This window comes from Erythrolamprus reginae, chromosome 13, assembly GCF_031021105.1.
Source record: "Erythrolamprus reginae isolate rEryReg1 chromosome 13, rEryReg1.hap1, whole genome shotgun sequence".
Taxonomy (NCBI): Eukaryota; Metazoa; Chordata; class Lepidosauria; order Squamata; family Dipsadidae; genus Erythrolamprus; species Erythrolamprus reginae.
This window is the reverse complement of record NC_091962.1, coordinates 7,685,046-7,708,444: the sequence shown is the minus strand read 5'-3', so window position 1 is coordinate 7,708,444 and position 23,399 is coordinate 7,685,046. Positions and strand designations below refer to the sequence as shown.

Sequence of the window (23,399 nt, the reverse complement as noted above, 5' to 3'; positions counted from 1 at the left end):
CTGCAAATTGCTTCTGGGCATTTTGCCAACTATCGTAAGACTGACATTCTCTACAGGACTATTTATTCAGCATTATTTCTTAGACTCATGCTGGCTGTTAATGAAGTTGAATTAACAGTCAGAAAAGACTGCTTTATACTGTATTCGTGTTTGACGACCACTAAGAAAGCTCAACAGTAGTTTTTAATTTAGTAAACAATGTTTTGGATAGAATTTGTGTGTGTGCTGCATACTTTGTGGGCTGTAGCTGGTGCAGAACAGCCCCTGGAGACCTCAGCCCACAGGGATGGGGTTTGCATGGAGAAAAGTGTATTACAGTGTTTCTTGATTTTAGCAATTTGAAGCTGTGTGGACTTCAACTCCCAGAATTCCTGTGGCTGACTAGGGAATTCTGGGAGTTAAAGTCCACCTGTCTTAAAGCATGTTGATTAGGGAATTCTGGGATTTGAGGTCTACCCTGGAGGACCGAAGGAAAAGGGGGGACATGATCGAAACATTTAAATATATTAAAGGGTTAAATAAGGTCCAGGAGGGAAGTGTTTTTAATAGGAAAGTGAACACAAGAACAAGGGGACACAATCTGAAGTTAGTTGGGGGAAAGATCAAAAGCAACATGAGAAAATATTATTTTACTGAAAGAGTAGTAGATCCTTGGAACAAACTTCCAGCAGACGTGGTAGATAAATCCACAGTAACTGAATTTAAACATGCCTGGGATAAACATATATCCATCCTAAGATAAAATACAGAAAATAGTATAAGGGCAGACTAGATGGACCATGAGGTCTTTTTCTGCCGTCAGACTTCTATGTTTCTATGTTTCTACCCATCTTAAAGTATGCTGACTAGGGATTTATGGGAGTTGAAGTCCATCTGTCTTAAAATTGCTAAGGTTTTGAGAACATTAATAAAACCTCAAACTGAGAGTGTTTTATCCAGGTCAGAGCCCTATTCCTCCAAAGTTTATTTTTATTTGCACGTCTAATGCCTTAGTCTGTTGCTTGCTCATCATGGTGAGATAGCATCCACTTTGGTGGGCGGACCCAATGTCCATCGGCTAATTCTTCCTCTTTCCAACACAGGATACCTTCTATGAGTTCCGCCTGATGGCCTTTGCTGGTAGCTACATCAGTTATCCAAGCAATGTGGTTAATGTTTCAACCACAGGTAAGTCCGACAACTTTCTGGCACCTGGTGGGCAAGTCCAACTTGATGGCTAGCCAAGGATGCGATTCAGCCTGATGTAATTATCTGTGGGGATTGCATCTAAGTTTTTTTTCCTGAACACCATCACTCTACTAAACAAATAATTCCCTCAACACCGTCAAAGTATTTACTAAGTCTGCCCTTCTATTTCTACTGGTTTTTTCTCATCATTCCTATCACCCTTTTCCTCCCACTAAGGACTGTATGACTGTAACTTGTTGCTTGTATCCTAAGATTTTTATTAATATTGATTGTTTCTTCATAGCTTATTTGACCCCTATGACAATCATTAAGTGTTGTACCACATGATTCTTGACAAATGTATCTTTTTATTTTATGTACGCTGAGAGCATCTGCACCAAAGACAAATTCCTTGTGTGTCCAATCACACTTGGCCAGTAAAGAATTCTCATTCTCTCTCTCTCTCTCTCATCTCATCTCATCTCATCTCATCTATCTATCTAATCTATCTAATCTATCTAATCTATCTATCTTATCTATCTATCTATCTATCTATCTATCTAGCTAGCTAGCTAGCTAGCTAGCTATCTATCCTATCTATCTATGCTGGCTGGGGAATTCTGGGATTTGAGGTTCACTCATGTTAAATCTTGCTGGCTGGGGAATTCTGGGTGTTGAAGTCCATCCATCTTAAAAGATACTGGCTGGGGAATTCTGGGTGTTGAAGTCCATCCATCTTAAAAGATACTGGCTGGGGAATTCTGGGAATTGGTGTTCAACAATGTTAAAGCATAGATGACTTGGGAATTCTGGGAGTTGAAGTCCACCTATCTAAAAGTTTCCAGAGTTGAGAAGATCTGTTCTAAAATAACCTTGTCAGTTTCTGTTGAAATAGGAGTCAATTCTTCATTTTCATAAAATTCCGAACTATATTAACTGTTTCTGACTAGATTAGCGCAGAAAACTTTGTCCCTCTTTCTTTTCCTATCATTTCCTTGTTTGGGATAATTAACCAGAATTCTTCGGAGAGGGGCGGCATACAAATCTAATAAACTATAATAAACTATAAACTAAAACCTCTGTCTTGGTGTGGCATTGCCTCTGCTCCTAGGTTTTGTCACAGGACGTATAACTTGAGTCATACTTCAGTTATTTAATATGTTATATACTTTAGTTATTCATTTATTAAGTAGGCTGAGCTTGGAGAGGGAATGTCCTGAATTAGTTTCAAAAACAAGTTTGGTATGTTACATATTTCATTCTGAAGCCGAAGCTCAAATACTTGGGGCATTTCATGAGTAGTATATAAGGCCAAAGGCTGTTAGGCCAAAGGCATTGTTTTGACTTAGAGACTTTGGCCTGCCAACTTAAATCCTCCAGACCCAAAAGTATCGAAAAAGGTTAAATCGTGGCAATGGGAGAAAAAATTGTTAATCTGGGGTACTTCATTAATCACCCAAGTTAACTTCATCAGTCAAAATATTTTTTTTTAATGCAGGAAAGTCATCGGAATGTTCTAATAACTCTTGCCAACAATTCTCTGACTCTCTGCCTAAACTAGTTTTTTTAAAAAAAATTATTTTGACTGATGAAGTTAACTTGGATGAATAACAAAATGTCCCAGATTAACAAAATTTGTCCCAGGGGTCATGATTTTAAGCTTTTTTAGAGAGCTAATCAGAAAACTTTGAAAAAGACCCGGATGTTGGAAGAGATAGAAGGAGAAAGGGAAAACAAACTTCCAGCAGACGTGGTTGGTAAATCCACAGTTACTGAATTTAAACATGCCTGGGATAAACATCTATCCATTGTAAGATAAAATACAGGAAATAGTATAAGAGCAGACTAGATGGACCATGAGGTCTTTTTCTGCCGTCAGTCTTCTATGTTTCTATGTTTCTATAATAGAGGACATGGTGGCAAGATAGTGTAGAGGTAGTTTAATTTAATTGATTTATATGCCACCCAATCCCGTGGGATTTATGGCGGCTCATGATAATAAAATAATATAGTACAATACAATCTTAAAATAAAAGTCAACTGCCCCATAAATCCCAGCAGCCGATTAGGTCCTAGAGACTCAGCCTTCTCCAGGTCCCGTCGACCAGACAATGTAGTCTGGCAGGGCCTAGGGGAGGAGCCTTCTCTGTGGCGGCCCCGGCCCTCTGGAACCAGCTCCCTCCGGAGATTTGCACTGCCCCCACCCTCCTCGCCTTTCGCAAGAGCCTCAAGACCCATCTATGTCCCCAAGCATGGGGCAGTTAGATCATACCCCCCTTTCTGACCATTAAATGTTATGTATGGATGTGATTGAATTATTGACTGCTTTTTAATGTAATGGGATTTTAGCTCATAGTTTTTAAGTTATTAGATTTGTATTGTTTCATTGTTGTTGTGAGCTGCCCCGAGTCTTCGGAGAGGGGCGGCATACAAGTCTAATAAATTATTATTAATTATTATTATTAACTATTACATACAATAAAACCCCGTTAAACTAAACAATAAAAACCCCTTAGCTAAACTCTGCAATCATACATGGTGGTGTGATTGGATTGTTTGACTGACTAATATATTGGGTTTCTAGCTGTAGTTTTTTTAATATATTAGATTTGACTTGCACACTTTGTTTTTACATTTATTCTGTGAGCCGCCCCGAGTTTTCGGAGAAGGGCAGCATGCAAATCTAATAAATGATAATAATACGCAGTCCTTGACCTATGACCACCATTGAACCCAAATTTTCTGTCGCTAAGTGAGACAGTTGTTCTGTTTCACCCCATTTTACGACCTTTATTGCCACTGTCGCTAAGCGAATCCACGCAGGTTCTTAAGTTAGACACAAGGCCGTGAAATCAATCTGGCTTTTCCCCTTGACTTGGCTTGTCAGACGGTCACAAAAGGGGGATCATGTGACCCCAGGATGCTGTGGTCCTTTGGGATTGGGTGGCATAGAAGTCAAATAAATAAAAAAGGAAGAAGGAAGGAAGGAAGGAGGGAAGGAAGGGAAAAAGGAAGGAAAAAGGAAGGAAGGAAGGAAGAAGTGAAGGAAGGAAGAAAGGGAAAAAGAAAGGAAAAAGGAAGGAAGAAAGGGAAAAAGAAAGGGAAAAGGAAGAAAGAAAGAAGGGAAGGAAGGAAGGAAGGAAGAAAGAAAGAAGGGAAGGAAGGAAGAAAGGGAAGGAAGGAAGAAGGGAAGGAAGGAAGAAAGGGAAAAAGAAAGGGAAAAGGAAGGAAGGAAGGAAGAAAGGGAAAAAGAAAGGAAAAAGGAAGGAAGGAAGAAAGAAGGGAAGGAAGGAAGAAAGGGAAAAAGAGGAAAAAGGAAGAAAGAAGGGAAGGAAGGAAGAAAGGGAAAAAGAAAGGAAAAAGGAAGAAAGAAAGGAAGAAAGAAAGAGTCTCCGAGCAGCTGAATTTTGATCGCGTGACCATTGGTTTCACAGGTTGTCACTGTGAAAAATGGCCCCAAGTTGGGGGGGGGGGTTCCCGAGGGCTGTTGCAATTTCAAACGGTCACTAAATGAGCCGCCGTAAGTCGAGGGCCGCCTTCCATTGAAACAATGGACATAATGCAGATCACGGAGGACAGAGAAGCATGGCATCCTGGGTACTGCAAAGGTTAGTTATTGAACAACGACGTTTTTATAAAAATTGCTTTTGCTTTGCTTTGGCGTTCACAGGGATGGAGGTGTACCCTTCTCGCACCCAGCTCCCCGAGATGCTCCCCCAGCCTGTGCTGGCCGGTGTGATTGGGGGCATATGCTTCCTCAGCATGGCGGTCATCTTCAGCGTCATGACCGCCTGTGTCATGAACCGGAGGAGAGCGGCCCGACTCCGGAAACGCAGGCAAGGTAAGACGGCTGCCCGAGCCCCCGCAGAAGGGCGACAGTTCTGCGGTAACAAAAGCGACATCAGTGCAGGAGAAGACTATCTCAAAATGGGGGGGGGGGGGTTGTTTACTCATCCTTGTAACTTCTTCAGTCAAAATTGGAGAAGGGCGGCCTATAAATTTAATTAAATTAAAATATGTAATATGTAAATGTTCTGTCAGGCTCTCTGGTAGAATCCTCCCAAAAATTCACAGGTACAAATTTCAGACACACACACGTTTGAAAATTCAAAAAAATGTTCTTTAGAATGAAAAGTCACTTAAACCAAGCCCTCTTTTGGTATAGCAAAGAGTACTCGTCTCCAAACTGGTAATTTGTACAAGTCCCTGATCAGTTCTGTGATACTTAGCTTGCAGCTGTGAGGCAATTCACAGTCCTTCTTTCACAAAGTGAAACACACTTTGCTCTGGTTTAGTTTCAAAGCGGGGAAACATCAGCACACAAAAGGTCAAAGTCAGTAAATCGGTCACGAAACACCACGATCAGATAATCCTCCACAATGGCCAAACCCACAGGCTGCTCTTTATAGCAGCCTCACTAATGACCACAGCCCACCCAACCACAGGTGGCCTCATTTTCTTTGATAATAATCTCTCGGTTCTTGCTGCCTATGCATCGCTCTCCGCATGCGTGGCTGTATCATTAACTCTTGTTCTGAATCCAAGGAGGAGCTAGATAATTGATCTCCTTCTGAGCTGTCTGCCACACTCTCCTCCTCCCTGTCACTCATGTCTTCTTGGTCAAAGGAGCCTTCATTAGCAGATTCCACTGGGGGCAAACCAGGCCTGCAGCATGTGGATGTCTCCCCCACATCCACAGTCCTTGGGGCAGGAGCTGGGCCAGAGCTAACCACAACAGTAAATATGTAAATGCTCAATTAGGCCAAAAGTATCTAAAAAGTTTATTCTCTGACTAACCCAACACACAGTCAGTATGGCCATAGTTAGTACATTCCAATGGGTTTTATTTTGACTGAAGAAGTTATTTGGATGAGTAAGGAAACATCTCCGTTTTAATAAACTTCGGTCCGATTCTCACTATTTAATTTTTCGAGATACTTTTGGCCCCAATGATGGAGTCTTCATTGAAATACAGGAGAAGAAAGAGGTTATGGTGGGCAGAGGTTTCCCTGGTCTGTCTCTTCTGAAATCTGATTTAACTTGAGGAAATGGAGTTTGGGCTTAATGTGGTATTTTTGAGATTTCGAGAATCTTTGCCATTTTTATTTCCTTCCTAAGAAAGCGAGAGAGAATTCGGAGCTGTTTTTTTTCTTCCCCCAATTGAAAAGAAGCCCCCCCCCCCAGTTAGCAATATTACTGTCACTTTTTTCTGCTCTTGAAGGCTGGATAGGTGGCATCTGCTTTGTGCCTCGGTTTCCCTTGGAAAGCCACTGTGTTCCAAAACAGCCACAAATGCAAAATCTAGCCTTCTGGGGAGGCCAACAAAGCCACATTTATTTTATTTATTTTATTTATTTATTTAATTATATTTCTGTGCCGCCCAACTCCCTAGGGACTCAAATCGGGATGTTGTGTGAGCCCAACCTTTCCGTTAACAATAACAACAAGCTTTGCATGCAGAAATGACTTCCCACAACATCAGTGCACGGGGGATACTTGAACGCCCAATGCCGAGTTCACAGTCATGCCCAGGCCAAGTCAGATTTTAGGCTGGCTGCTTCAGGACCATGGAAAGCTCCGAGGTAGTGAGTTGTGGCCTTCTTCTCTTGAATGGCTAGAGAATTCTGGGAGTGGAAGTCCACCCATCTTAAAGCATGCTGGCTGGGGGATTCTGGGAGTCGAAGTCCAGACATTAAAGCACATCGGCTGGAGAATTCTGGGAGTTAAAGTCCACCCCCTTAAAATATGCTGGCTGGGGAATTGTGGGAATCGAAGTCCAGACATTAAAGCACACTGGCTGGGGAATTCTGGGAGTTGAAATCCACATGTTTTATAGTTGCCACAGTAGAAAAACACTGCCCCAAACACTTAACTCATTATGCTACACTTCAAACCGTGGCAGGAAACTGGACAGACCTTCCCGGTGGCTGTTATAAAAGACTCTTGGGGGAATTTCACCTTGGCCTCTGTAAATCCATATATATGATATGGGTTTTTAGATGTCTTTTTAAGTATTGGATTTGTTTACATTGTTCACTATTGTTGTGAGCCACTCCGAGTCTTCCGAGAGGGGCGGCATACAAATCTAATTTTTATTATTATTATTATTATTATTATTATTATTATTATTATTATTATTATGTCAATACAACACAGAAAACGAGATCACTATGCTGGATTTCGTATTTCATCACCAGTCGAGCGCTTCCCATTATTATTATTATTATTATTATTATTATTATTATTATTATGTCAATACAACACAGAAAACAAGATCACTATGCTGGATTTCGTATTTCATCACCAGTCGGGCGCTTCCCATTATTATTATTATTATTATTATTATTATTATTATTATTATTATTACTATGTCAATACAACACAGAAAACGAGATCACTATGCTGGATTTCGTATTTCATCACCAGTCGGGCGCTTCCCATCATTATTATTATTATTATTATTATTATTATTATTATTATTATGTCAATACAACACAGAAAACGAGATCAATATGCTGGATTTCGTATTTCATCACCAGTCGGGCGCTTCCCATCATTATTATTATTATTATTATTATTATTATTATTATTATTATTATTATTACTATGTCAATACAACACAGAAAACGAGATCACTATGCTGGATTTCGTATTTCATCACAAGTCGGGCGCTTCCTATTATTATTATTATTATTATTATTATTATCATCATCATCATCACCTTTTTTCCCTGAGTTATTTATACCTATTACAAATTTGATATATATTTTTTAATGGAATGCGATGGTTGTTCTCTGTTGTTCATTTTCACTTTTTAAAACATCCTGCCATTGTTGTTATAAATATAAATCAATACGGCAAACACACACAATGATCCTTCCTCTTATTTTCCCCACAACAAACCAAAAACCCTGCATGATAGGCTGGGCTGGGTCTCGAGGCATCTGGGAACTCGGGCCAAAAGCTGTGTCTGTCTGCAGGTTGCGTTGTGGAGTTGTCCATCCCATTGCCCGATTATTAATTGCCCCGTTTTGTGTTCCCCTCTGTCCTAATTTACCCTTTTGTGTTCTCCTGACCTTCCAGATCTACCCATTGTGTTTTCCTCCAACAAGAAGCTTCTCTCTACGCAGTAAGTTGCACCCATCACGTTACTCACCCTTCCTCTTCCGGGTTGCGTCCACAGCCCCTTTTCCTTAAGTTTTTTCCTGGTATAATGTTTGTAGCCCAGACTGCAGCGCTGATGACGTTGCCTAGTAGGGCGGTGAAAAGTCTGCAAGAAATTAAGAGAAAGCCAGAGAGTATCAAGGACCCCAGTCCTATTATAAAATTCGGGGGAAGTTTTATGATTGGATAGAAAATTAAGAGATACCTTATGTATGTATTAGTAATTGGTTAATTTTGGAAAAAAATCGAAACAAGAGAATTTGATTTAAGCTTTGCAAGCCAGATGGCAAAGATGACCAATGGTGGTAGCACTATACAGTGTTCCCTCCATTTTCGCTGGTTCGAACTTCGCGAAAAGTCTATACCACGGTTTTTAAAAAATATTAATTAAAAAATACTTCGCGTTTTTCCCCCCTATACAGTGATACCTTGTCTTACAAACTTAATTGGTTCCGAGATGAGGTTCTGAAGGTGAAAAGTTTGTAAGATGAAACAATGTTTCCCATAGGAATCAATAGAAAAGCGATTAATGTGTGCAAGTCCAAAATTCACCCCTTTTGCCAGCCGAAGCACCCGTTTTTCCACTGCTGGGATTCCCCTGAGGCTCCCCTCCATGGGAAACCCCACCTCCGGACATCTGTGTTTTTGCAATGCTGCAGGGGAATGCCAGCAGGGGAATACCAGCAGGGGAATACCAGCATCACAAAAATGAGCGCTTCGCTGGCAACGGAAGTCCGGAGGTTGGGTTTCCCAGCGAAGGGAGCATCAGTGAAATCGCAGCATCGCAAAAACACTGAAGTCCTCAAAACCCCACCTCCAGACCTCTGTGTTTTTGCGATGCTGCGATTTCACTGAGGCTCCCCTTGCTGGGAAACCCCACCTCTGGACTTCCGTTGCCAGCAAAGCGCCCATTTTTGCATTGCTGGGATTCCCCTGCTGGCATTCCCCTGCAGCATCACAAAAACACAGAAGTCCGGAGGTGGGGTTTCCTATGGAGGGGAGCCTCAGGGGAATCCCAGCAGTGCAAAAACGGGTGCTTCGCTGGCAATGGAAGTCTGGAGGCGGGGCATCCCAGCGATGGTGGTGGGTTTGCAAGGTGAAAATAGTTTGTAAGAAGAGGCAAAAAAATCTTAAACCCCGGGTTTGTATCTTGAAAAGTTTGTATGACGAGGCATTTGTAAGACGAGGTATCACTGTACTATGGTTTTTCCCGCCCGATGACGTCATATGTCATTGCCAAACTTTTGTCTGCCTTTAATAAATATTTTTTTTAATAAACTTTAATAAATAACCCTGGTGAGTAATAATCTAAATGGTTGCTAAGGGGATAGGAAATTGAAGTTTAGGGGTTTAAAGTGTTAAGGGAAGGCTTGTGATACTGTTCATAGCCAAAAATAGTATATTTACATCCGCATCTCTACTTCGCGGAAATTCGACTTTCGTGGGCGGTTTCAGAACGCATCCCCTGTGGAAATCAAAAGAACACTGTATAATGATATAACACAAAATTTACTTACTGTTTAGACTTTAAAAATATAGAACCTTATTTTACGATGTAGGTGATATATTACGAATAGTTTCTTTTATTAAAGATACATATATAGAGAGAGAATTTTTAATTAGCTATATGATATAAGATTAAAATTTAGATAAAAGATGTTTTATTATTCTTGACATTGTTGTAACCTTTTGTAGTAAGACGGCGAGGGAAAAATTTTAATTTAGATTTTTAAGAATTGCTAATATTGTATAAGATTAACAGAAAATTTTACACGGGGAGAGAGAAGACCCTCCATTGAGGGAGTAATGAGGAAAGAAAAGTTTGTACAGGATTGATTTTAAGCATTGTTGTTGTGTTTATAACTATATTGAACGGGTCCAAAGACGGGCTACAAGAATGGTGGAAGGTCTTAAGCATAAAACGTATCAGGAAATACTTAATGAACTCAATCTGTACAGTCTGGAGGACAGAAGGAAAAGGGGGGACATGATCGAAACATTTAAATATGTTAAAGGGTTCAATAAGGTCCAGGAGGGAAGTGTTTTTAATAGGAAAGTGAACACAAGAACAAGGGGACACAATCTGAAGTTAGTTGGGGGGAAGATCAAAAGCAACATGAGAAAATATTACTTGACTGAAAGAGTAGTAGATGCTTGGAACAAACTTCCAGCAGACGTGGTTGGTAAATCCACAGTAACTGAATTTAAACATGCCTGGGATAAACACATATCCATCCTAAGATAAAATACAGAAAATAGTATAAGGGCAGACTAGATGGACCATGAGGTCTTTTTCTGCCGTCAGACTTCTATGTTTCTATGTTTCTATATATTATTTTACTTTATGGTGGAGAAAAAATAAAAAAGTTTATACCGGAAAAAAAGGACCTCAGTACTCCTCCTCTCCTTCTATTAGATTAGATTAGATTTATTGGATTTATATGCCGCCCCTCTCCGCAGACTCGGGGCGGCTCACAACAATGGTAAAAACAGTACATAGTAACAAATCTAATATTTAGCAATCTAAATTACAGTTTTGGGTTAAGAAGTCCAAAAAAGAAACCCCAATATATAAAAAAACAAGCACACAATCAATCATACACCAAAACTACATGGGCAAGGGGGAGATGTTTCAATTCCCCCATGCCTGACGACAGAGGTGGGTTTTAAGGAGATTACGAAAGGCAAGGAGGGTGGGGGCAATCCTAATCTCTGGGGGGAGCTGGTTCCAGAGGGAGCCACCACAGAGAAGGCTCTTCCCCTGGGTCCCGCCAGACGACATTGTTTAGTCGACGGGACCCGGAGAAGGCCAACTCTGTGGGACCTAACCGGTCGCTGGGGTTCGTGCGGCAAAACGAACTGACACCCCCCCCCCCTTCTAGTACTGATATTGTTACCTAATAGGGTAATGAAAATACAAGAAAATAACTAAGTTCAGAGAGCACTGAGACCGTAATTGTCGTCATCTTCCTCCTCCTCCTCCTTCCATTCAACAAACCCCCACACCCTTCTAATACCAAAAATATGAGCCGGGGTGGCGCAGCAGGTAGAGTGCTGTACATCAGGCCACTGAAGCTGACTGTAGATCTGCAGGTCAGCGGTTCAAATCTCACCAGCGGCTCAAGGTTGACTCTGAGGTGGGTAAAAGGAGGTTCCGGATTGGGAGGATAAATAGGCTGGCTCTGTTTTAAAAAATTGCTGTGGCTAACATGTTGTAAGCCGCCCTGAGTTTAAGGAGAAGGGCGGCGTGAAAAAAAAATCCAAAAAATAAATAAAATAAATAATACTGAGGTTGGGTAATGAAACCTTCACAAGAAAATAACCAAGTTCAGAGAGTACCAAAGACCTCACAGGTTGTTTTTTTTCTTTAGTAAACAGGGAGTTATTATGCAATTCTTTTCTGTAATAAAACTTTTACAGGTAGTTCTACAAGCAGGAAGAGGGAGATTGTGATGCCCTTATATAGAGCACTGGTGAGACCCCATTTGGAATACTGTGTTCAGTTCTGGAGACCTCACCTACAAAAAGATATTGACAAAAGACGGGCTACAAGAATGGTGGAAGGTCTTAAGCATAAAACGTATCAGGAAAGACTTCATGGACTCAATCTGTATAGTCTGGAGGACAGAAGGAAAAGGGGGGACATGATCGAAACATTTAAATATGTCAAAGGGTTAAATAAGGTCCAGGAGGGAAGGTGTTTTTAATAGGAAAGTGAACACAAGAACAAGGGGACACAATCTGAAGTTAGTTGGGGGAAAGATCAAAAGCAACATGAGAAAATATTATTTGACTGAAAGAGTAGTGGATCCTTGGAACAAACTTCCAGCAGACGTGGTTGGTCAATCCACAGGAACTGAATTTAAACATGCCTGGGATACACATATATCCATCGTAAGATAAAACACAGGAAATAGTATAAGGGCAGACTAGATGGACCATGAGGTCTTTTTCTGCCGTCAGTCTTCTACGTTTCTATGTTCTTGAGGGTTGCAGTTCCGAGGGTCATTTGTGACTTTCGGACAAGCAAAATGGCGAAGCCAGATTCATTTAACAAGCGGGTTTACTAACTTAAGAACTTAAGATAGCAGCTTTCCAATATTTGAGGAGGCTGCCACAGGGGGTCAAGATATTTTCCCGAAGGCCAGACAAGGAACAATGGATGGAAATGGAACAAGAAGAGGTTCAACCTGGAAATAAGGAGGAATTTCCTGACAAGTGACCCTTCTGAACTTGTGGGAGCTTCGTCCCTGGAAGCTTTCAAGAAGAAGCTAGACTGCCATCTGTCAGAAAAGGGGTAGGGTCTCCTGCTTGGGCGGGGGGCGTTGGACTAGATGACCTCCAGGGTCCCTTCCAACTGTCTTAATCTGTATCTAACTGTAGCAATTCGTTTTACAACTGTGGCTTCGATTGGGGAAAGTTGCGACTGGGTGGAAGAACCATTTGCTCCTGTTGGTAAAACAAGTTATTTCTCTCTCTCTATCTCCTCTTTCTTCCTTCCTTCCTTCCTTTCTTTCCTTTCTTCTTTCTTTCCTCCTTCCTACCTACCTACCTTTCCTTTTCTTTCTTTTTTCTTTCTCTTTCTCCCCTCTTCCTTCCCTCCTTTCCTTCATTTCTTTGTTTCTCCTTCCTTCCCTCCCTCCCACCTTCTCTTTCTTTCCCTCCTTCTTTCCTACCTACCTACCTACCATTTTTTCTTTCTTTTTCTTTCTTTCTTTCTCTCTCTCTTCCACGCCCTCCCTCCTTCTCTTTCTTTCCTCCTTCCTTCCTACCTTTTCTTCTTTTTCTTTCTTTTTTCTTTCTCTCTTTTTCACTCTCTCTCCCCTCTTCCTTCCTTACTTTATTTATTTATTTCCTTTTCTTTCTTTCTCCTTCCTTCCCTTCCTCCCTACCTCCTTCTTTCTTTCCCTCCTCCTTCCTTCCTACCTTTCTTTCTTCCCTTCTCTTTCTTTCTTTCCATTTCTTTTTTCTTTTTCTTTCTTTCTCTCTTTCTCTCTCCCCTCTTCCTTCCTTCCTTTCCTTCATTTCTTTGTTTCTCCTTCCTTCCCTCCCTCCCTCTCTTTCTTTCCCTCCTTTCCTACCTACCTACCTACCATTTTTTCTTTCTTTCTTTTTTTCTTTCTTTCTCTCTCTTCCCCGCCCTCCCTCCTTCTCTTTCTTTCCTCTTTCCTTCCTACCTTTTCTTCTTTTTCTTTCTTTTTTCTTTCTCTCTCTTTCACTCTCTCTCCCCTCTTCCTTCCTTCCTTCCTTCCTTCCTTTATTTATTTATTTCCTTTTCTTTCTTTCTCCTTCCTTCCCTCCCTCCCTCCTTCTCTTTCTTTCCCTCCTCCTTCCTTCCTACCTACCTTTCTTTCTTCCCTTCTCTTTCTTTCTTTCCATTTCTTTTTTCTTTTTCTTTCTTTCTCTCTCTCTCTCTTTTTTCTTTCTTTTCTTCCTTCCTTCTCTTCCTTCTCTCTCTCCCACAGGCATTCAACAGGTACATCTAGCCTGGACAGCATTACGAAGCTGAAATTTCAAGGGTCTCCCTATCAGAGTCTCCGCCGGACCCTCTTGTGGGGCGAGAAAGCTGGCCGTAACCTCAGCCTCGACCTCTCCGGCGCCCATGCCGTCAACAGCAACAACTACATCCTCTATGAGAGCCACGTGGACCAACCCCTCCCGCTTGAACGCATCTCCCGTGGTCCCGACGGCCGCTTTGTCGTGCAAAGTGAGGAGAGCTCCCGAGAACACCAGAGCACCTTCTCCGACCTGGAAAACGGCGAAAGCTCGCCGGAGTCCTATCTCCAAGTCTTCTCCTCTCCCGCGGAAGCCGGGTGGCCCCAAAGTGTCCATCTGAGAGCCAAGAATGCCAGCCAGGCCCAGCAGGAAGCCAAGGCCTCCGGTCATCGCCAAGGCCGTTACTTCGACTACAGCAGCAGCAGCCTGACGGAGGAAAACGAGCCCTGGCGTATCGTCAACATCAGCCCGGTGGCCGCCACAACGTATGACGCTATCCCGGATACCCAGTGGCTCCAGGACACCGTGGCATCTTCTCCGTCGGTCTCGCCTCGCTTCACGCCCAGATCTGCGTCTCCGACGGTCCAACCTGGCAGCGCGAGTAATTCGGCTCAGAGCGGGATTCTCCAGTATCTGAGTTTGCCTTTCTTCAAAGAGATGAACGTGGACGGCGATTGGCCGCCGGAGGAGGAGGAGGCGGACGAGAAGGTAGACGGACCCTTGGTGGAGACCATCCCCCACGAGCCCGGTCTTCTGGCCAACCTCCTTCCAGACCAGGACAGGACAGCTGGTCCGCTCTACATGGACATGGACCCCGATTTGAACTCCGTTCAGGATCAGACGTCCTTCCTCCGACTTCCGGATCCCGATACGGGCCCGGCGAAGACGTCCTTGCCGGGATCCCTCACTTGCCCGCTGTACCTCTGTTCCAGGACCGAGAGCCCACCACCGAAGGACGAAGGATGGTTATGGACGCTCTCGGCCTCCTCGTCACCATCCTCCCAGCCCCTTACGGATTGCCCCCAGGCTGAGCTCTCCTGCCTGGGCCTCCCCTTGCCGGAGCTGGCCCCCGAGAAGCACAAATTGCCCCCTGCCCATTTCCCACAAGCCCTCCCTTCGGAGAAATTCCTGAGGGGCAGCTTGACCAGCCAAAGCAGTGGGCGGGGCAGCGCTTCTTTCCTAAGACCGTCGTCGTTGGCGACCTCCGTGGCGGGCAGCTACCTCAGTTCCCCCTTCGGAGAAGCGGCCAGTTGCCGAAGCAGCTCCGTTGGAGAAGAGAACCAATACAAAAGGGAGAATTTGGCGCCTGTGTCAGAGAAAAGGTGAGGTTGAATCCCGGGGGGGGGAATGGGGGCAGGCTGAGCATTTTCTGTTTCAGGTGGTCCGAAGGGGTGTGAGGTTCAAGAAATAAATAAAAGAATTTTTTTAACAAGTTTCTAGTCCTTAAGACTGGGCCTCCCTCTTCAAGGAACTCAGAGGCGACTTCTAGCGGAATTGCATCCTCTCTGTAAATTCGAGGCATTTTTCCAGATCTAGATTTGTGCCCGGAGAGGGAATTATTCGTTTAAGCTTTAATTAACCCGGTCTTGCCCAGCTTTGTACAATCTTGGTTTAATCACAGAGGACAGGAGTCTCATCTGGTACTCAGCTGTCATGAAGCAAATTATCTTAGGTTCTGCAATTGGAAGGCACGGTTACAAAAATGTAGAATAATAATAATAATTGTAATAATAATAATCGTAATAATAATAATCGTAATAATAATAATTATTATTATTATTATCTTACATTCTGAAATTGGAGGACACGGTTACAAAAATGTAGAATAATTGTAATAATAATAATTGTAATAATAATAATTGTAATAATAATCATAATAATAATAATTATTATTATTTTTATCTTACATTCTGAAATTGGAAGGCACGGTTACAAAAATGTAGAATAATAATTGTAATAATAATAATCATAATTGTAATAATAATCATAATAATAATAATTATTATTATTACCTTACATTCTGAAATTGGAAGGCATGGTTACAAAAATGTAGAATAATAATAATTGTAATAATAATAATCATAATAATAATAATCGTAATAATAATCGTAATAATAATCGTAATAATAATCGTAATAATAATAATAATTATTATTATTATTATCTTACATTCTGAAATTGGAAGGCACGGTTACAAAAATGTAGAATAATAATAATCGTCATAATCATAATAATAATTATTATTATCTTACGTTCTGAAATTGAAAGGTATTGTTACAAAAATGTTGAATAATAATTGTAATAATAATTGTAATAATAATAATCATAATACTAATTATAATAATTATAATTATAATTATTATCTTACGTTCTGAAATTGAAAGGCACGGTTACAAAAATGTATAATAATAATCATAATCATAATAATTGGGAAGCACCCAACAGGTGATGAAATACAAAATCCAGCATAGTGATCTCGTTTGCTGTGTTGTATTGACATAATAATGATGATGATGATGATGATGATGATGATGATGATGATGATGTAGCACCATTTCTGTCCTTCCCTAAAATAGCCGGCCTTGAAAAGAGGTTGCAATTTTGCAATTTAACCCAGAAACACACACACACCCATGTCTGTGTTGATCTAACCATGATGTGTTTAAAAACAAAAAACCCTGTTCACGTTTCAGACAGCAGTTCACACACCGTCGGGTTCTTACACTTGTGTTGCATCAGAATTTTCCCAGCTTAATTCTGCCTCGTCTGGCGTGGTCGTGTGAACACAACTCACTTCAGTTCTTTTTGACTTCGGCTCAGATGCTAAAAACAGCCCAGTTGTGTTTCGGGAGGCGTTGGGGACCTTTGCAACAGGGGGAAAGAGTTATGCTTATCCCAAATTGTGCCACAGATCAGGAGTCCCCAAACTTGGCAACTTTGAGACCTGTGGACTTCAATTCCCAGAATTCTCCAACCAGCTGTCTTCCTGTCTTAAAGCATGCTGGCTGGAGAATTCTGGGAGCTGAAGTCCACAAGTCTTATGAAGACCTCTGCCACAGATGGATAGGAAGCTGCTATTCCCAATGAATCCACAAGATGGGGATGTTCCTTGTAAAGCATCTTCTCATGGAAAGTTTAAGTGCCTCCCTCCTCATTCCACTCTGCAGTAGGTCCTTGACTTACGACGGTCTGTTTACTGACCATCTGAAGTTAGCGATGACGCTGGAAAAAAGCATGACTCGGGCTGGTTGCATTCACAACCATTGCGGTGTTGTTCCGGCCCACCCTGTCTTGTGATTGTAATCCGGGGACTTAAGCAACCGGCTCACATTCACAAAAGTTGCAGCCTGCACAGTACTCACACGAGTGCCCCCCCCCAAAAAAGGTATAGGGTAACTAGCATGGATGGTTGCAACACCCCAGGATCACATGATTGGCAGCTGGTTTCTGACAAGCAAGGTCAATGGGTGGGGGAAGCCAGCAGGAAAAGCTATGGGTGTGTGATGTCACAGCAATTGTGGTGATTGGCCTAGCAACCGGATTGCAGCCAAAAAACAAAAAAAAGTTGCAAAATTAGAGTTTGAGTTAGTCTTGACTTCTGACTATTGCCTGTGTTTTTCTTGGACAGGTTTTATAGGCGAGCTTTGCCATTCCTCCTTCCTTATTTGAGAAAGAGGGAGTGGCCCAAAGTCACCCAGCCGGCTTTTGTGCCTAAGGCGGGACTAGAACTCACTGTCTCCAGGTGATTGGCCCAAAGTCACTTAGAGGGCTTTCATGCCTAAGGCGGGGCTACAACTTACCGTCTCTTGGTGATAGGCTCAAAGTCACCCAGTCGGCTTTCATGCCTAAGGCGGGACTAGAACTCCCAATCTCCTGGTGATTGGCCCAAAGTCACCCAATCGGCTTTCATGCCTAAGGTGGGACTAGAATTCACAGTCACCTGGTGATTGGCCCAAAGTCACTTAGACAGCTTTCATGCCTAAGGTGGGACTAGAACTCACCGTCTCCTGGTGATTGGCCCAAAGTCGCTTGGACAGCTTTCATGCCTAAGACGGGACTAGAACTCACCGTCTCCTGATAATAGGCTCAAAGTCACCCAATCGGCTTTCATGCCTAAGGCGGGACTAGAATTCACAGTCACCTGGTGATTGGCCCAAAGTCACTTAGACAGCTTTCATGCCTAAGGCGGGACTAGAACTCACCATCTCCTGGTGATTGGCCCAAAGTCACGTAGACAGCTTTCATGCCTAAGGGGGGACTAGAACTCACCGTCTCCTGATGATAGGCTCAAAGTAACCCAGTCGGCTTTCACGCTTAAGGCCGGTCTAGAACTCCCAGTCTCCTGGTGATTGGCCCAAAGTCACCCAATTGGCTTTCATGCCTAAGGCGGGACTAGAACTCACCATCAGGCACCAGTTAGCTTGGTATTCAAGCAGGATTGGAACTCGGGGGTTTCCGCCCTCAACCACTCCATCCATGGCTCGCCGAGGGATGACCCACCTCAATGCTTTCATTTTCCTCGCCCACCAGGCTTAAGCTTCCTTAAATTGGTCTCTTCTAGGAGGAACACCTCCGTGGATGAGAACTACGAATGGGACTCGGAGTTCGCCCTGGAGTCGGAATTACTGGACGCCTTGCAGCTCTATCGCAGCGGAGACCCCAAAAGGCCCATTTCCACCATCGCGGCCCACGACTTGGAGAAACAGAGTAAGCGGACCTCCCCGGCATGCATTCCGAAAGGGATTTTAGTCATGAAATTTGTGCATTAAAATTAGACTTAAATTTTTAATTTTTTTTAAAAAAAATAATAATTTAAAAAATTTAAAAAATTAATTTAAATTTTTAATGCAAATGTAAATTTAATTTTTTTTTTAATTTAAGGGAGGTCTTAAGATTATGAACTGTCCTTGGGATAGTGCTGAAGTTGCTGCAAGCAATCGAAACTATTGGAAAACAATTGATGGCCCATGCACACTGCATGGGACCTACCATATTTTTCATAGTTTTGGGGGAGGAAAATTGGGGGGGGGGAGAAAAATCTACCTACTAGGTGTTTATTTGGCTAGTGTACTTAGTCTGGTCAGCTTCAGCACCTTATTTTATACCCTGGCTAGAGCTGGAAAAAACTTCTTTGGCAGGGATAGCAATGAAAAAAATTTCTGTACGTCCGGGAAGATTGTTAGGACCACAAAGACGTGGGGCTAGAAAAACCCTTCTTCAGAGAGAGTAGGAATGAAAAAAAAGCCTGTAAAGACTTAGGGCTGGAAAAACATTCTTCAGACAGGGTAGCAATGAAAAAAGCCTGCAAAAACTTAGGGCTGGAAAAACGTTCTTCAGAGAGAGTAGCAATGAAAAAAACCTGCAAAAACTTAGGGCTGGAAAAACATTCTTCAGACAGAGTAGCAATGAAAAAAAGCCTGCAAAGAGTTAGAGCTGGAAAAACATTCTTCAGAGAGAGTAGCAATGAAAAAAGCCTGCAAAGACTTAGGGCTGGAAAAACATTCTTCAGACAGAGTAGCAATGAAAAAAGCCTGCAAAAACTTAGGGCTGGAAAAACGTTCTTCAGAGAGAGTAGCAATGAAAAAAAGCCTGCAAAGAGTTAGAGCTGGAAAAACATTCTTCAGAGAGAGTAGCAATGAAAAAAGCCTGCAAAGACTTAGGGCTGGAAAAACATTCTTCAGACAGAGTAGCAATGAAAAAAAGCCTGCAAAGATTTAGGGCTGGAAAAACATTCTTTCGAGTGATTAGCAATGAAAAAAAGCCTGCAAAGAGTTAGAGCTGGAAAAACATTCTTCAGACAGAGTAGCAATGAAAAAAGCCTGCAAAGACTTAGGGCTGGAAAAACATTCTTCAGACAGAGTAGAAATGAAAAAAGCCTGCAAAGACGTAGGGCTGGAAAAACATTCTTCAGAGAGAGTAGTAATGAAAAAAAGCCTGCTAAGACTTAGGGCTGGAAAAACATTATTTGGAGTGATTAACAATGAAAAAAACCTGCAAAGACTTAGGGCTGGAAAAACATTCTTCAGACAGAGTAGCAATGAAAAAAAGCCTGCAAAGACTTAGGACTGGAAAAACATTCTTCAGAGAGAGCAGCAATGAAAAAAAGCCTGCAAAGACTTAGGGCTGGTAAAACATTCTCCAGAGAGGGTAGCAATGAAAAAAACTGCAAAGACTTGGGGCTGGAAAAACATTATTTGGAGTGATTAACAATGAAAAAAGCCTGCAAAGACTTAGGGCTGGAAAAACATTCTTCAGACAGAGTAGCAATGAAAAAAGCCTGCAAAGACGTAGGGCTGGAAAAACATTCTTTGGAGTGATTAGCAATGAAAAAAAGCCTGCAAACTGGTAAGAGCCGGGAGATCATTAGCACCTCGTTAGGGCTGAAAAAGAAAGCTTCGAAAAAGCTGCATTCAGCGTATAAGACGCACCCAAATTTCCACCCTTTTAGGGAGTGTCTTATACTCCAAAAAATACACTAATCATCCTCACTTAATCCAATAATCCCTTGCGGGATAGAGTCTGGGTAAGTGAATGGAGCTAGCAGAGCATTTTAATGGCCAGACGCCATTCCCTGTCACCAGTGCGGAGTTTTGTTCAACAGATTAATTCTCGTCGTGCCCAGAGAGAGAAACATCTGATTCTACCTAGGAATGAACTTGCAACCTCCTTATTTTAAGGCGAGATCTCCACCTCTAGGCCACCACACCACTCCCTGCACAGGATTTAATGATAATGATTAAATTAGATTTGTTTGTTTTATTCAATAATCAAACCGACCTCCTTCCCTCCAAAGGGTGGGGTTAGTGTGACTTGAACCTGTGTCTTGTTCTTCCTCTCCTTTGCAGGCTTCAGAGGTTCAACCGAATCCAACAGAACGTCTCCTACTAATTCACAGTCGGTCGGCGCCTTGGATGGGTCCAGCTCTCCGCTGCCCTTGGCCAGTCCAGAGGAGCGCTGCGCCGCCCTACGCGAGGAATTCCTCGCTTACCGGCGGCGGCGAGAAATGATTCAGCAACGGCGACAAAAGAGGGACCCCGGCGGGAAGGATGAGGGATTTGAACAAGCCACTTTATTCTAAAATCCTCTCCTTGGGATTTTTTTGGGGCGGTACAATTTCCCCCCTGTCCACAAGAGGGCAGCTTTGGGGCAACTTGAATGCTAACTCAGCCCTCTAGAGGCATACAAGAGAACTGCTTTGGAAACTCCAAAGTTCCCAAAAAATACCAGACAATTTTTATTTTATTTTTTGCAAGTCCCCCCCCCCCCAAAAAAAAAAAATCTTTGGAGTGGTTTATCCAGGCAGGAAGAAAAATATTGACGCTACTCTTGTCGATGTCTTTGTGATTTATTTTCAGCTGGATTCTAGATCAGAAGAAGCGGGTGGTGGGATGTTTGGTAATTTTGCTGGGAAAAAAGAGAGGACGTTTTAACAAATACTGGTGTCTTGGTGTTAAATTCTTAAAACGCGAAATGGCACGAAATTTAAAGAGACGGTTTTGCAAAAACGACGGAGCTGGACCATTGAAGGTGTTAAAAATAACTCGAGAATCGGTCTGGGAGCTTTTTGGAAGGCAGGCGAAGGAAAGAAGGAAATAAAATAAGTGGAGGAGATTCGTCCCGGAGCCCCAATTCACTGGGTAGTGGTCAGTGGTGATGGGAGGTGTAGTCCCGTTTTATTTGCTTTTATTTGAATGTTGCTCTTTTGGTTAGCTTTTCCTTTTACTAGATCAGTTGTTTGGGGGTTTAGTGGCCCACTTCAGAAAACAGTTTTACAGTAATTCTCTCTCTCTCTCTCTCTCCGTCCCTCTGTCTCACTCGCTCTGCCTTTATCGTTGGGAGGTAAAGGAGGTTTTTTAGCCTCCTGGGGCGTCTGTGCACTTCAATTTTCGCCTCCTCTGCCTCCAGCAGCTATTCTACACACCAAAAACAAGTGAAAACATTTTGTCGCATGCTTAGGACTACCACCAGCCAGGAAATTATCCAAAAATGTTTGTTAAACGCATCTGTGGGGGATTTACATGGGGGTGCCTCGCAGGATAATTTCAGATAGGAGTGAAATTTATTTATTTATTTATTTATTATTTAGATTTGTATGCCGCCCCTCTCCGCAGACTCGGGGCGGCTCACAGCAAGATACAGCAATTCATGACAAATCCGAATATAATTTAAAATATTTAAAAAGAACCCCATTTTACTAACAAACACACACACAAACATACCATGCATAAATTGTACATGCCCGGGGGAGGTGTTTCAGTTCCCCCATGCCTGACGGCAAAGGTGGGTTTTAAGGAGTTTACGAAAGGCAGGGAGAGTAGGGGCAGTTCTAATCTCTGGGGGGAGTTGGTTCCAGAGAGTCGGGGCCGCCACAGAGAAGGCTCTTCCCCTGGGGCCCGCCAACCGACATTGTTTAGTTGATGGGACCCAGAGAAGGCCCACTCTGTGGGACCTAATCGGTCGCTGCCGGTTCGCTCGTGCCTTTCAACTGTTGGGAAAGCTGGTCTTTTAACTTCTGTGCATGCGCAGAAGGTAAAAGAACCCAAATGGCGGTGGGTGGGCGGAGCCTCATGCTCCCTTTGCGACCGGCTCTCCGATGACTGACAGCATGAGTGAAATGGGAGCATTTCACCTTTGCTTCAGTTCTGTTCTGTCCCAGCGCCGGTTCCCCTTCCCGCCAAGAAATGGATCCATACACACGGACTTTACAAGATTTAAATATGTAATTCTAATATTTTAGGAGCAGGGAGGTTTGGATTTTTAAATCCAGCAACAAAGCAAGAAATAAACTACTAATTAAGAGTCAGAAAACAGAAACCAAAACAGGTATTTTCTTTGATCACACAGCTCTCACTCTAAGTTGGCAGAAAGCCCAGAGATAATGATCCCAACTCCTCAGTTTGTAATTCATCATTGAAATAATAATAGTCGAAGAGAGAAATCCGAGCAGACATCTGGAATGTAACAAAAGTTGACTTTTGTCAACTGAAGCGTCACTTGGATCAATCTTAAATAACCGAAGGGCGTGGCCAATTGTTCTAGAGATCTATCACGCAGAAACCTCTTCTTGTTTAGCCAATCGTGCCTTCTGGCAACTCTGCATACCCTAGCATCAAGAAGAGGCTCCACCTCTTCTCCTGAGTCACTCGTGCACCTCGCGAGGTGCAGAAGGCCCTGGTTGGCTTTCAGCCTCTGACACCACATCCTCTCCGACCTCCTCGCTATCACTCGGGTGCCAGGTACAAGGGCCTAGGGTACCAGCCCACACCCGTCTCTCGGTCTTTGAAATCTGTGACCAGCTGTGCCGGGATGTGGACGGGCCACGACAAATTCACCGTAAAGTTCCGGAGGGAGTTTGTAAAAGCTACTGGGTCATCTCAAGGATTGAGCTCAGCTTTCCAACCAAGCACTAATGGATTGGCGACATCTGACTCCTGGCCAGGTGTAGGGTTTTACAAAACGAAAAGTTACCAACATAACAACTGTTGGTCAAGGATTACCTGTAATAGAGAGTCAGAAGCGGTGCAATCTGAACCACAGAGATGCCAAAAAGTTGGATGGTTGCAGATAGAATA

General features: G+C 42.7%; 1 protein-coding gene across 2 annotated transcripts in view; it reads left to right on the top strand.

The window, feature by feature from the left end:
* The window catches only part of IGSF9 (immunoglobulin superfamily member 9), a 60,046-nt gene extending 38,785 nt beyond the window's left edge, over nt 1-21,261 (top strand). For both annotated transcript variants that reach the window (XM_070766363.1, XM_070766362.1), the window contains exons 16-21: nt 1,083-1,167; nt 4,838-5,008; nt 8,251-8,296; nt 13,797-15,149; nt 18,389-18,534; nt 20,673-21,261. In XM_070766363.1, the coding sequence (XP_070622464.1) occupies nt 1,083-1,167; nt 4,838-5,008; nt 8,251-8,296; nt 13,797-15,149; nt 18,389-18,534; nt 20,673-20,905 (2,034 nt within the window). In that variant the 3' untranslated portion in view covers nt 20,906-21,261. The remainder of the gene's footprint in view (nt 1-1,082; nt 1,168-4,837; nt 5,009-8,250; nt 8,297-13,796; nt 15,150-18,388; nt 18,535-20,672) is intronic.
* Nucleotides 21,262-23,399: the final 2,138 nt, after the last annotated feature.